Source organism: Brachionichthys hirsutus, chromosome 13 (genome assembly GCF_040956055.1).
Source record: "Brachionichthys hirsutus isolate HB-005 chromosome 13, CSIRO-AGI_Bhir_v1, whole genome shotgun sequence".
Lineage (NCBI taxonomy): Eukaryota > Metazoa > Chordata > Actinopteri > Lophiiformes > Brachionichthyidae > Brachionichthys > Brachionichthys hirsutus.
In genome coordinates, this window is record NC_090909.1 from 4,122,086 (window position 1) to 4,137,560 (window position 15,475).

The 15,475-nt window shown below is 41.0% G+C and overlaps 1 protein-coding gene across 2 annotated transcripts in view; it reads left to right on the top strand.

Annotated features, from left to right (window-relative positions):
• Positions 1-15,475, top strand: part of vps50 (VPS50 EARP/GARPII complex subunit) — a 51,785-nt gene that overhangs the window by 2,540 nt on the left and 33,770 nt on the right. For both annotated transcript variants that reach the window (XM_068747019.1, XM_068747020.1), the window contains exons 3-9: positions 3,641-3,763; positions 4,637-4,708; positions 8,291-8,344; positions 10,050-10,120; positions 10,508-10,625; positions 11,419-11,454; positions 11,839-11,921. In XM_068747019.1, the coding sequence (XP_068603120.1) occupies positions 3,641-3,763; positions 4,637-4,708; positions 8,291-8,344; positions 10,050-10,120; positions 10,508-10,625; positions 11,419-11,454; positions 11,839-11,921 (557 nt within the window). The remainder of the gene's footprint in view (positions 1-3,640; positions 3,764-4,636; positions 4,709-8,290; positions 8,345-10,049; positions 10,121-10,507; positions 10,626-11,418; positions 11,455-11,838; positions 11,922-15,475) is intronic.

Here is a 15,475-nt window from a genome sequence, read left to right on the forward strand (position 1 = left end):
ATTGGACCCGAGCAAGCACGCACTTGTATACACAAAAAACCCCTTTTGAATAAAGGTGAATAATCATCTCACTATGCCATGACACGTCATCACCTTGCTTTCATGCTGTTGCTGTTCATTTATTTTTATTTCAAATGTATTTAACAAAGGAGTCTCATTGAGATTTAAAATGTTTTTTTCACGAGCATCTGGGCTGAGACGGGCAGCCGCATGAAAAGGCAGGGTTGTAACAACCAGACCTATAAGTACAATTTACAGTAATTTATTGATAATCAATGTTTTCAATCAATGGATCTTATTTGCGTAGGCTCTTCTTCAATCCTCGGGAGCCATTACAATTATATATTGTTACAGTAATGGTCAGTCAACAGAGTTTTGGTTCTGATAGCCACTGTTTTCCAGGATTCCTTATTATTTCAGAGACATAAACAGATCTGAAACATTTAGTTAATTAAGCAAGTGTTTTCTGTCATTTTTTTTAAAATGAATGGTGCCAGATGTGAGGATTTTATTTGTTGAACAAAAATGTTACCTTGGGATTAGATGGGAATTTCTTTGCTCCTTTTATTGTCTCATCAGTTGATTAACTGAAGCATAACCGGCAGACCAGTCATTAATTAATTTTTTTAAAGCTCTGAAACAGACTTGGGTATAATCTGTGTCCCGCTGATAAATTCTACTTGACTGTTAGTAGGGAACAGTCGGTTACCTTGTAAACTTCAGATTCCCTGAGGCAAGCAGTGTTTGTCTTAATCCTGGCTTGTACTTGATGTACGTGCAGTTATCATTTCCCACCGGCAGGGGGCACCATAAGACCACCAAATAGCATTAGAATCAAAGCACTCTGTTCATTTAGAAGCGTTCTGTACATCTTCAGCATCAGGCAATTTATGACACATAGTTCCTAAAGATAACCTCTCTGTTTCACACAGACTCGTGGGGAGGCATCTGATATGACCTAACATGACCCAATCAGGTTGGTGTCTGAGCTAGAATGCTGCCTATTTATGCTCCAGGAGCCAGACTGTGTATCCGTGTAGTGAAACGATAGCATGAGAGGCCGCATTGCAGAGAGTATTTGTTTTGGGTGCATTGATATTCAGTTTTAGAACAACTTCTGAGGAAACAAATAATCACATTCTTCCGAGTAAAAGTTGCCCCATTGCCTGTTAACCCGCCGGTCCACAGCCGTGCTGCAGCCTGGATATTGCTTTGGTATGAGATTACATCCTGATATCCCATAAGGCAAACTGCGTTAAACTCTTGTGTAGGAGCTGTTGAGGCTGTTCACCTGCTTAGGTTGACATAAATATTCAACGCTGATTACGAGTAGGAGGGTTTTTTGATTTGTTCTGCTAATGAATGATTCCATAGTGGAAATAACTCCTCACCTTGGCACCTGCCTCTCCTGATGTCTCACAGGAGCTTCCATGTATCTCTTAGTGGTTATTCACTCTCCTGTTTTATCAAGAATCCGCACCTCGTTTCTCCACGTTCAGCGGACACTGCAGTAAATTACTTCTTTGATAAGGCTCGACTTTGGATGCAAATAGATGACTAATTTCTGCAATGAAATGAGAATTTCACCGATTTGGGGAGCGGGTTGAAGGGCGTTTTTGTTTGCCCCTCATCCTTCAAAGTAAAATTTGATCTCATTGATTTGATCAGAGGCGGAGCATCTGCTTAGCTCGCGCCTACGCAGCCCCGTGGAATGACGGGATTTACTCAAAGCGGGGTAACCTCTCAGTAAGTCATGTTTGGAGCTTTTCTCTCCTTCATTGCAGGTAGGATTGATGGAAAAGGGGGAAGGCAGTAACCCGGGACGGGTGAACCGCTCTAACTATTCTGGAGTGTTTCTGAAAGAGAGACCACATCATTGTCTTTTGTTCCGCTCATTCCTCTTTTTCTGTCTGTTCCAACGTTCACTACCCACGAGTCATCCAGCCCTCATCCTATTCGCTCTCATTTGAGCTGATTTTCCACCCACCCTTTTGACGGGAGATCGTGATCTTCTCCCCTCTCCCCTCCTTCCTTATCTCATGCACTCACCCACGCATTACCCCCCCCCAGGGCTCTGGCTCACTCCTTCACCTGATTGAAACATGGCGGCGTGCACGCTTCTTTATTACAGTCCTCCCAACTGCCTTGTAGAAAGTGTCTATAAGTTATATAAAAGAGATTATTTTAGTGTACCGGTAATTGAATTAAATCAGGGTAGACGATAACTTCAGTCAGAGCTGGGGCTGCCACAGATAAATGCCACTCAGCACGATGTGCTCTCACCCACAGAAAGCAGATTGGGTTCCTTGGGTGGGTGGCACGCTCCATCACTCCTCTTGCTGATAGCAGCTTGAGAAAACATTTGTGATTAAGCAGGTGTGTAACGATGTTCCACCCAGCTCAAGAGGTCTGGGATGAAGCAGAGATTTATGTGCTTTTATATAATAGATGCCTAAATGTGGATATAGCTTAACTTGCATTCATGCGCCTGCTTTGGTTCATCTCCATACCGAGCCTGTGTTCTGTTTGAAGTGCCATCCTGCCAGGCGTTGCTTCCAGGTATTGATCCTTCAGCTTCAAGTCGTTGGAGTCAGAAATATTTGAACTCGATGTCATATCTAGAATTTCAATGCTTCATCAGTTCAGGTCTCATTTTGTGCAATAATTTTGTTTAAATGCTTTCAAAACTGATGCCTTTATTTTTTGTCATTTAGAATAAAACAATGTAAGAGCATGCCGATTATAACTACAAGGTACTCCATTGCAATAAGCAAGTAATTTCAATCTTGGTCTGTAAATGTATCTGATGTGTATAAAGTTCACCGATGGATGATGTTTAAAATGTTAAATCCGTCCCGACTCTCCCCAAGAAGTTACCGCCAAATAAACAGCAGACAAAATAAAGTGCACCATTTTGAATAAAAGTTTTTATTTCTTAGGGTTTGTAAGAACACAACATAAAAGTATACCAAACAACAGTCCCATCATGCAGAAACTCTTATATGTTCAGCAACTTTCCCTTTATTCTAACGCAGCCACTCCACCACCTCTTTATTGACGTGTGAAAGCTGGCTCATTGGGGATGTGGGCTTTAAGCCCCTCATCTAAGAGACTCATTGCAGATATAAGCCTTGATAGATGCGCGGCACGTTAATCAATAAGGCTCTGATTGATCTCAGTGGCTCTGAAGGGGGGGGGGGGGATCTCTGTTGTACTGAAGTTCCTCGGCCATTCCTTTATTCTCATCTTTCCTCTCAAGGCTCTTTGATGTCCTCCGTGGCAGCTGTCCGATGAAATGAGCTGAAATCTTCACCAAAATGCCGCTATCACTTTTCTTTTTCCTTCTTTAACACCACCTTCCTTTCTCTCTTCTTTCTGTTTGTTCTCTGCCTCATTTTTAATTCTGTCCATTCACATTGCTCTCTCATCATTGCACCCCCCACACACACACACCCATCACTCTATTTCTCTCTTCCCGTTTAGATATATATTTTTGGGATTTTTGTTCTCATTTGTGTGAAAATGATGTAATTCTCTATTTTGAATTGCTGTTGCTTTCGCACCAACCTCAAGGACATTTCTATCTCTCTCTCCCCCTCTATTTTTGTCTGCCTCTTTCGTTCCGTCTCTCCCTTTTTAGGAGGAGATGCGAGAGCTTAGGGAGAAGCCCATTGATCCCCAGGCAGAGCAGGAAATCATTGACAGCATTCAGGAGGTCTACTTCTCCAACGACTCCTTCGACATGGTGCAGCACGAACTGGAGGTCAGAACTGGCTCCCAACTTCCCCCCCTCCATGACACAATGAGTCTATGAAACCCCTCACGTTTCATTGGTTTTATTGACAGTAATATTGCGTTTGTTCCGAATGAACGCCGCGTCCCGGGCTTTCAACCGAGCCTGACTGGCAGAGTTAAAGCTCCTCCCCACCTGAGCCACCGTCTTCTACGGCTCTGCTGAGCTGCATGCGTGCTGTTGACATCCGGATTGATGGATTGCATCCAGTCAACAGAGGAAGGGTGTGAAATCTCATTAGATTTATCTTGGGTTTTGCTACACCATCTGAAATGAGACTCTTAGTCAAGGGGAAAGTAATTACCGATCATCCTGTGGGCCATGGATTTGCAATATCTCCTTTCCCTAGCAGAGATTGTTTGCTGTTTACTGAATAACATCATCTACCTTCTGGACTAATCTTACTTTAGTAACTCACTGCAAAATGTGTATGAATTGAGCAAACATGTTTTATGTTTGTTCTTTCTTTAATGGAAGAAGAATTGCAGCCATTATCAGTCTTACTAGATTAGCCACCTTAAGCTCTGCAGGAAAAATAAAATACTCAGCAGTGAAATATAGCTCTGCCAAGGTAAATCAATTTCATACTATGGCCCTGAATGGCAGAACTTTTATGCTGCCATAGTTGTGATTTGAATGTTTCTCTCTGACGCATATCAAGCTGTGAGTTTTTACTGTGTTGAAAAATCTGCAACAAGTTTGGAAGCAGCTGTTTAGTAGTAAGAAGCTTTATGGTCTGTATAAGCAGACATGCCTCTGGTGATTTCACCTGTGTAGGAGGATATATTGTAAAAAATCCCAAAAAAACAGTTGTGTGTGTGTGTGTGTGTGTTTTGATTGTAGAAACTTCCACCTGAGTTGAACCTTCAGGAACTGGAGGAGTATAGAGACAAACTGAAGAGACAACAGGCAGCAGTAAGTATCTCACTCACTCGCTCACTCACTCACTCACTCACTCACACATCACTCACTCACACACGGGCACGCTATGGTGTTAAACCAGGACGGGGCATTTAGAGGATAATCATATCTTGCATTAACATTCCTCTGGTGGCCCAGAGGGGGGGATATAATTAAAAAAGGACAGAAATTGCACAATGACCTCCCAGTAAGACCACATGGGACACATCAAAGTGGTCTGGTTCAAGTAATATTCTGTCGTGAATTCGTTCTAGCGAGGCAATATTTACTGAACTATATTCTGAAAAAAGTTAAACATTAGTTTTCACGATCAAAATTATTATATGCAAATATGATAATTATTTTCCAGGAACAGACTTTAATGCTCAGGACATCAACGTGTCTGCTTTTTATATTATATAATTTGGAAACTGAGGTACCTCAGGGAGTGTTTTGTGCTCTTTGACAGCTTTCCATTTTATAGCTTCTCTGAAGCACTTTCATCACAAAGAAAATAAGACAGAAGTTAATTCTTGATCTTGGCTCGGCTATCAGAGCCTCAAAGGGGGAGTTTTCCTGTCTTTAAATCATTTGTCAATGTACTGCAAAAGAATGTTGACGGCGTCTTAAAGTAGTAACGATGTGACGTGTGGACAAGTTGCGGTCAATCTCCTGCAGACACTGATGGAATAATCATTTTTACCTCTGGGCACACGTGCGCACACACACACACACACACACACACACGCATACGCATACATCTATGTCTACGTCCACATCCAAGCATACAGAGACGCAAGGTAATCACCAACGTGTGAAATAGAGCGTCGGCCTCTGGAGATGCGATGTATTGCTTTCAGATTGTCACCATCTGTGTGAAGCCTTTTAGCGAGTTAAGCTCTAAAGCACTTTCTTACCTCCCGCTGTGACAAGGTTTGCATGACGTGGTGTTTTGACACATTAACTTCTGCTCTCGTGCTGGAGGGTACATCAGATGTGAACAAATGCCCTGTTTCTTTGCCACAATATTCAAGCTTAATTGGGGCCTCTAATACCTGGAAATGGCTGCTTTCTGGGCCGGTTGGCTTTTCATGTCGTCCCGCTGGAACAGAAACCAATTAATGTTACATGTATTAATGCTTACGGTATTTAATGCCCCTGCAGGAACAACTCATGAGCAGCGTCACGACCTTTTGCATTAGAATTCCCACCCACCTCAAATTGACTTTCTTCAAATGAATGAAGAAGGCAGAGATAGTTGGGGAGTTTGCATTTCTAACGCAGATGAAAATATTCAATTTTTAATGAAACTTGAAAGCAAGAGATGACGACCCGTCCTGGAGCGGTAATGAATTTCTTTCCTCTGCACCGTTTTCATAAAAGTTAGCAGTGCCTTATGCAACCTTTGCCTAAACCCTCAATGGCTGCCAAAAACCTTTCCCGCATATAAATCACGCTGAACTGGTGTCATGCTGTGCAGAGAGACACACTGAACCTTTGCAATAAATTTTCCTAATATAATCTGCAGTTTGCGATTTGGACCTATTTGAAGCATAACAAACTTCATTTTAAGCGCAGGAGCAGCGCATCAGACCACTGCTTTAAAGGTGAACTCGGGTTATAGGCCTTGTTCTTAGCTCTTTTAATCAGGAAGACAGACCTTTACCGCCACGGCCTGAATTAGTATTACCTAATGTATCTTTGACTACATCTGAATAAACACTTTCTTCAAGGTGTCTGTCTTCTCTTTTAACTTACCTGTAATTTTTCCTTAATTTCTCCTATTTTTTTGGTCAGACTCGGCTTTCATCTGATGTAGACAACCCTGATTCCAGTAAGGATGGGGCACTGTGTATAAAGCAAATTAAAACTCCAAATTGTTTTCCATCTATGTTGAATTAAGTGCAGCACCAAGACAGGATACTTAATCACACACTGATGAAATGTTTTTTTTTTTTTTTGTAAATACAATATACATGTGGGAAACTGTCCAAAATTTGGAAAGGGATGCTTACCTATGCCAAGGCCAAATAATCAGACACGTCAAATTTCACGGAAATTGATTTTGGTGTTTTCCTGGCCTGGTACCCATACAACTACCGATTTTATTTTGTGTAATCTTCCTAACAAACATGTGAAAACACTTTTGCAGAGGTAAAACCTCGGCAAAGTTGTGAAATCCTCGAATGCATTCCATATTGGTTTTGTCTTTCGAGCTAAAAGGTTGAAGGACCATCGATATTGCTATCAGCGCTAAGCTCCAAAGCCAGAGTCTGTGATGAAGTGTGCGTTAGTGCTAATAATTGTCTGCCTGCAGATGCCTGTCTCACAAAATAGGACAAAAGCCTCCAGCTGCTGAATGACTGAACTCCTATATCAAGTAACAGTTGGTGTCCTCAGGTCCCTTACCAGTTTGTATATGTTGTTATTTATAACGCAGTGGTAAACATGGCTCTATTCTGACTTTGGAGATGTTGCAGACATCAAATTCAGCGTGAGTGCATGTGTGCACACAGATTATTGGTTAGCAAAGTAAATATGCTTTTTTGGGATCGTATTCTTTCTATTTAGCAAAGGTGATTAAAACATGCTTTTTTTCAAATAGTTTTTTTTCACTAGTCACCAGTTTTCAAAATAGAGGTTGTATGTTTGAATATTTAAATATGCAAACTCGTCTGACGCAGACTGTTTGCACTGAGCTGTACTTACCATCTGTTCAGGTCTCCAGTCAGCCACCATGCATACTTAAACACGTGTTGAAATGCCATCACCACCCTGGTCTGTTGCAGATGTGATCCCCTCCTCACTATTTTGAACTAGACAGCAGTGAGGGACTGCAAAGCTCTGCGAAGGCAGCACATTTCCCCCCATTGTGTCCTAAAGGCACAGCCCTGAGCCTTGTTATATGACTCTTGGAATCACGTTGGCAACATTATTAACTTCATAGTTATTCAATAAGAACAACGTTTCTACATTTCACTTCAGGAGGAAGTGTTGTTGACATTCAGCTTTTTTGTGCCTTGACCCCTTTCAACTTAATCTTATATAAATTAAATAATCCGTCAATTGACATTATCATAAAAATTATAATAGTCAACGCGACATTAGGATAAATATTGCAAGGTGATTAACAGTTCAAACTGTGCTCCTCGTATGTTATCGGTAGACAGGGAAGGAAGAACAGCGATCCTTGCTGCAACCACAGAACAAACATTTTGGAAATGTACTGAATGAGAGCTATCAGGAGTTAACTCTCTCTGCACAACATTGTTTGTATGGCCATTCAGTGTCGGCGAGACTTCAATTCATTCAATTTCCATTAACCCTCAGTGTCCCTCAGCCTTATTCTCTGCTGGAATCAGGGGTGTGTAACTCACTGAGTCACAGTGATCTCATTACCTTGCTTACCGTGCTTCACGCCGAAGCGCATATGCTTCTGTTTTATTAATTACAGCTTTACCGTCACTGTGCCAAATTAGTACGAGGCACAGATGAGATGAGGGAGCATTAAAAAAACAAATACAAACAAACCTCTAATGTTGTTGAGAAACAATACAGCCCATCTCATATTTCATCTTTCTGTTTCTGCCTCTATAGGTTTCTAAAAAGGTTGCAGATCTCATCCTGGAGAAGCAGCCGGCTTATGTCAAGGTAAGATTTTTTGCGTCAACAATAAACGAAACTGTCTTAAAGTGATATTTCAAATGTGAAACTTGATTCTAAAACATCAGTTATGATTGTCGTTTGGGGTTTCTATTTAAGGGTATCTAGCCTAAATTTATGACATATAACATGAGTCAGAAAAGTTCTTGAAAATGATGGTATTATTCATTAACAGTAGTGAACAGATGCACTGTCACCTCACGATCAACATTGCAGCCAACCAACATTCTTTACTTTTCAAACCATAAAAATGAGCCTAGAATAGATCATTGAATGTTGGTAAATTGAATTCCAGAGTCTGGCAGCATCAGTAGATTTCAAAGTCACATATCACATTTCTTCGGTGCCATTTGTGACGGCATCACGTTGGCTCAAGGATCCGTCCATGACCATTTATCTTATTTATTTCACTTAGCGAACAAACCGCACCAGTTTCATCAGATATAACATAGTTGGATGGCAGAGGATGCTAAATTCCATATTTAGTCGGTGGAACTTTAATTGACACGATGGAATAACCAGCATCATTAAACCATCTCAAGGTCAGTCTGTGAAAAGTAAATTGGTCATTATTTCTGTGGCCCTCTCTGTGACTCTGGAGAGACAGTGACATCAGGTCTTTTAGGGAGCATTTCCACTGATCCCTTTCAGCCCACATTCACTTTGTCTTCAAACACCCTGCTGAGATCAGACGGTGCTTCAGTTTCCATCACATCAGAAGAAAGACAGATATTCACCGAATCAATCCATCATTCAAAAAGACCAAAAGTGACTTGCGTCTTGATTTGCAGATTTGTTGACTTTTTAATATAAATCCATGTTTTTATTCGTACTGTAAAACCTTATTTGGATAGTTTTCTTAAGGCTTATCAATGTCATGATATTTTACTTATTTACACACACATCTATGAACCTTTTCCTTGGACACTCGTAAGCCATTGGGCCTGCGGGATGCTTGGCTGGCGTTCCACACACAGCTTCCGCTTTTCAACAGTTTCCATCCTCCTCCCTTGTGGGTCATTCTGCAAATATCTTATTTTGCCATCTTGGTAATTTGGTTCACTGCTCAGATTTTTGTTGGTGTACATAAGACACAAGTAAATGTGGAGAGAGACCCCCTGATGTCATAGTCCTCGGACAGCGTGTCCTCAATCTTGTCACAATTTGCCAACGATGCACTTCTGCATGCTCAGTTAAATTTAAAGATGATTTGGGATTCATCATTTATCTTGTATTGATAGGTTGTGAAGTAATAATTTAAAGGTGCTTTTTTTTAATACTGCTGAAAATGAATTCGAAAGTTGATTTGTCTGTGAGTGATGAAGACATTTTTGTGAACACTGGCTCTCCTTGGTGGAGGGTTTGATGGACATTTAAACTAAAAGGCAACAATCATTCGCCTCCGCAATCATTTACCAGCTGAGATAAATAAAAAGCAGCGATGAGCAAGTCCCTCTATCTTGATCATTGGTCATTTCGTAAATGCCAGCTGTCTGCCTATCAGTGCCGCTTTCCCGCAGATTTTACAAAACCTCCAGCATTATAGAATAAAGTTATGGAGCGGTTTCCTCACGCTCAAATGTGGACGAATGTTTTTGTTTCAAATAGAAAATAATTACTTGGAAAATGAAAGACTGACTCCGAAGTCTTCCAGTGTTTACAGAAGCTGCTTATCTTTATTTGTTGTTCACAGGAATTGGAGCGAGTGACAGCATTACAGACTAACCTGCAGTTGGCTGCAGTCATTTGCACGAATGCCAGGAGGTAATGGAGGTCAATTGCTTACTATTTACTCACTGGATGAAATAGTCCATGCAAACTGCATCTGCATGCTAAGAGCTTCACTCCATGATAACATTCCCTCCTTATTGTTTTCAGCGTCTGGCAATATGGCCACAAATGACTAATAAAAGAATAAAAAGCCGCTGTACACAATACTATTAATACGTTATTACTTTGTTTATATATAGGTAAGCACTTCACTCTCCAGAGATACCTTAAGCACATTTTAGCTAAAATAATGGTGGGGCCCCCGAGGTGATGCATTTTCTGGTTATTGGCATACTTATTTTTTTATGACGTCTTGTATCAGTATTAATCTCTAGCGATGCTGCTGTATGTTCTCTCCGTACCGTGACTTCTTGTTGGAAGGCAACTGACCGTCTCAAAGGATGGATTCACAGAAGCCAGTCTGGGTCTGCTGGCCAATCAGAGGAGACGACAACTGCTGACAGGCCTTCTTAAATCACTGAGGACCATTAAGACGTTGGTAAAGTTTACACACATGCTTTTCATATTTTGCTCACAGCTAGTGAAAGTGTCGAGTGAGACCGCAGAAACAGAGAAGCAGCTAAAAGCTGAGGTGAGATCTGTCTTGGCGGCTGCTTTTGTAACTTTAACACCCTGAGCACGCACACTCTGGCCCATGATTGAGCCTGATCTCTCACCTCTGTCCAAGTAATTACATGCTTTTTATTGCCTTTTTTTGTGGCAGAGCCTTACATGGATTGTCATTCTGATTTCGTTTACACCCAACACCAATGTAGCACATGCCAGCATGGATTTCAAGGCGTTTCGAGATTGCTTCAGTAATCCTGTATGATTACATTTTTTTATTCAAACTTCTCAAACAGTTTCAAAAGATATATGTTTAATTAAATGTGTACATTTTGGATGCTTTATAATAAACATGTATATAAATTGTTCTGTTCTTGATAAATGTCCATTTTCAACTTGAATCATAATTTACATTTGCTTACAATTTCTCATTCTATTCTTCTTGAGGTTATTTCTTTTTAAATCTCCACTTGGGAGTCTGACTTTCCCACTGCAACGCTCCGAGCTGTTTGAACCTAAATGCCCAACTTTGCTGAATAGAATCCACGTAGTCTGTGATAGTAACCACATCACTGCACATGATTTTAATTTAAGATGAAAGTTGCTAATAATTAGCTCATTTGCTTTCATCATTTGCTCTAGCCGTAATCATTAGAGATTACCAGCAAGGCTACAGCAGCTGAGCATCGAACTGACGTATTCATCTCTTGTCATTCTTCTCACAGCAAAGAACAGATGTAAGGCTCAGTGAGATGCTTGAGGTAATCCGCTCCACACATACATACCGGCACACATGCACACACACACACCAACAAACGTGTAGAAATATGTTTCTAATTGACTTGAAAGGGCAAACCTCAGCAGAGATTCTGCATTAAAAGCCAAGCCCACACAAACAAGAGACTCTCTGTCAAAGGTCTCTCTATTGTGAAGGTCAGCTTGAGTGCAAAGCATGGATTTGACTACCATGGCGTGTAAGCCTCTAACCTATAACAACCACTTATATTACACTTACTGAATCTCAAACTGCGTTACGTAGCCCATCATTTACTCCTCATATTATATTATGTTGCCTTTTTAAATAAAAAAAACAAACTATATTCCACATTTAAGCCTATATTGTTGTAACATTCTGCCCCATGCAGGAGGAAGACTATCCGGGTGCCATCCAGCTCTGCCTGGAGTGCCAGAAGGCTGCCAGCACATTTAAACACTACAGCTGCATCAGGTACAGCACGGACAGACTGGCAGGCATGTTTAATTCCGTTCAAACTGGAGCAGTCGAGGACTTCAAGTCCTCTTTCTGTGGGTTTTGAGGAGTCATCTGATGATGATGATTGCGATGAGGAGGAGGAGGAGGAGGAGAAAGAAACTTGACAACATGTTTGGATGGGTTTGCTGCTATTATTAAGAGACTTCTTAGTTCCTCTTGTTTTGCTCGTTGACTCTTGGATATGACGTCAAAGCAGCTTTTAGCAGCTGTATTCCTTTTAGCTTGGAGAAATGTACAAATTCCGAACTGGAGTGTTTTCTTTCAATTAACTTGTAGCCTTCAATGTGATGTGAAAATGGATTGATAGACATTCATCAGTCTGAATTTCATTATACACAACATTGGCATTCGTGCAATTTATTTATCATTTACAACAAAGTTTTTGTTACACGCGATTCAAATAAATAGACGAAAAGAACCAACTTGATAATTTAACGCTCCACGTCTCATTTCATCCACCATTTTATTCCCTTTTTGTCAAATAGACGTCGAATGGCACAGTAATGCTCCCGGATGATGATGATGGGCAGAATAGACTCCTGCACCATTTTCCCCCAACGATGCGACACATTGCGCGCAGCCTATCAAGGAGAGAATGGAAGTGTAATCGTGATTAAAAGAGGCACTTCGATTAGTATTATAATAGTGGATGTCTTTGTGTTCAAATGTGGGCTGGGGCAGCCAGATAGAAATTCAATTGCCCTCTACCCCTGTGCTTCCCTTCGCAGTATGCTAATACCGCTTCCTGAATATCATTTTTTTTTAAACATAGCCGCATTGATCGCGCATCTGTCATGGTGTGAATTAGCATGCATGCATCGCATTTGACCAAAACCTTGAACTGCAGCATTGCCCTCCCCGTGCAGCTATAGTTGCCCGGTCTGATGCGCTTTAATTTAACCTTATAGCTACACTTTTCCCTGGGCTTCTGAATAACATGGAGGAGTTGTTTAATGCCCGCCTTTAAAATCAATACTCTTTTCCCAAGTAGGCACTTAACAAAGCCTCATGATCTGCTTCGGCCCATTTTCAATGGGCGGTCCACACGGGTAATTGCTGGGCGGCAAAACCCCCCAAACGTCAGCGCGTTGTTCATCAGCTGTGAAGGCTACTGTAACCTTACAGAAACAAAGACGTTGAAATCTAACCAAGAGGATCATGCAGAATTAAGAGTAACAGGTTCATTTTGTATTCAGTGCAGTATTAAATGACAACACATACACTTCATGTCAAAATGACTGTCGACAGCCCCCCCCCCCCTTGTATGTGGCTTGAAGCAGGTACAAAGATACAGGGGAATGATCAGTTTTGTAGAAAGAAGGGATGTTAAAGGTAATTTCTGTCTCACATGCACAGTTTTGTGAAAGTTACTCATTACTTACATACCTTCACTGCAGCAGGTCACCAATTTATTTAGAGCCACGGTGCCTCCATCCTCCTCTCCGTGGTCGTAGTTGGGTTCCTTCTGGGAGATGTGCAATTGCGTGGCAATGCAGAATTTTAAGCATTCATGTTGCGTGCCTCTGTTTGTGTTTACCACTCATAAGAACAGCAAAATCTTGGGAAATTTGATTTGAATGGCTGGTTTTGGGGATGCTTTTTCTTGTCTGGCAGGTTTTGTTGCCCGCATACAAATGCAGCAGAAGTGCTTTTGGCTGTCTCTAGTTATCACTTTTTCCATTATGTTAGTAATTTTGGAGGAAGCATTAATTTTATTTTTGTGTGCAGTCACTGTCCTCCATTTATGTATTTATACAGTTTTAAATTATATTAATTATATTAATTGCTTTCTTCATTAAAATGTATTGCATGCTTGTCACATAAGCTTCCGGACTGAAGAGTGTCAGCGCTTCACTTATTCGGATATTTAGGGTGCATATTTTAAAAATCAGTGATGCCTTCTGCATGAGCCTAAAGCATCATTGTATATTGATAAGGTGTAAACTCAAATAGTTCCCTTTTCTCCTTAAAATATCATTGCCGATGGCAACCATATGGTCAGTGTCTAACATTACCACAGCAAAAGTACATTGTCTATTTAGCGAGTCAGCCGTGAAGGGACTTCTCTCACGCCTCTTCGGACACTTAATACCAGCGATAATTGAAAACGCAGAGAAACCCCCCCGCCTTAATTTCCTCGTAACTCTATTAAAATCCATGCATTCCCTGCAGAAAACAGATTTTTAATTAGGGTTTCCACCTCATCTGTTATTTATGCATTCTGTCTCATCGTAGAAGGGTGACAGAATGTGGGCAGGAGCTGCGTCAGTACAAGCATGAACTCCCAGTGGACAGCGTCATGTATTATAACAGGAGGACTGGATTAATGGTTTTTAGTTGGTGCTTTCTACTTAGTGAGTCGTTTCCCTTGTTCTGTAGCAAGTCAGAAGAAGAGTATTTCCTGTTCTCTTTGGTTATTTTTAATCTTTATTCATCATCATCATATAATAAAATACAACGATAGCAGCAACAGTAGCTGATAAAAGGAATTCAATAAGGCACTAAGGCAACCAAAAAATAAAAATAAAGCTATAACGCTATATAAGTGGAAAGGAAGTAGAGGACGGAAAAAAAAGCAAACAGCAATACACCGGAGATCCAATCAGAGCTATGCTCAGCTTCTGCATTTGATGGAACATCATTACTTCATTTATCCCTCATACGAAGATGGATGGGGCAGGTATCGTTCCATCTAATTGAAATTCAATATTGGACTTGCAAAATAGCCAAACAATAACAGATATGATGTAATTACATATTTCGGTGGGGATACACCAGATATTGCCTAAAATGGCGTCGAGTCTGTTATTTTCCGGCAGACAAATAAGTGTCTTTAAAATATTAAAGTCTCTCTGTCAGCTTTGATATCTCTGGGATGTTTTTTGGGTCTGATTTAATCTCGCATTACTGTTGAGTTTGTGGTTTAGCTTCTGTTGCTCTGCAGCACTGCGGTGTGGGAGTGCATGAGAACGATCTGTGAGGAATAGGCCATTTAATATCCTGGCCTTTGCTCCGGTGGTATATATATCCTCAGTGCGGATGCCAGAGATGTTCGCCTCTCTTGTTTAGCGCTCGCCGGAGCTTGCATTTGGACAATCAGACGTATTTCTGCAGTAGCCTGGGTTTGGCATTGAATTCTTAACGCCTCTGTAGTTGAGCCAGCTAACTTCTTTGCTTTTTACTTTTTTTTTTTTTAATACCAACTTCAAATGTTGCTTTCCTCTGAGGACACACTGACTGTATCCTCTCAGCTCCTAGCTTGGAGTCTCTGCTGCTATCATTGCGATGGCACATAATGTAAAATCATTTCCTTTAGTTGTGTCTCACTCATTTATCACACGCATACATTGACGGGAAGATAGAAAAGGGTTGCTATGTATCAAATTGTGAAACGACATGCTCATTTTGATACCTGCTTTGCAAATAACCTGTGGGACTCTATCCACCGTCTCCTCAGTCTCTCCTTCCCCCTCCTCCTCCTCCTCCTCACTCCATCCCCAACTGCAGCT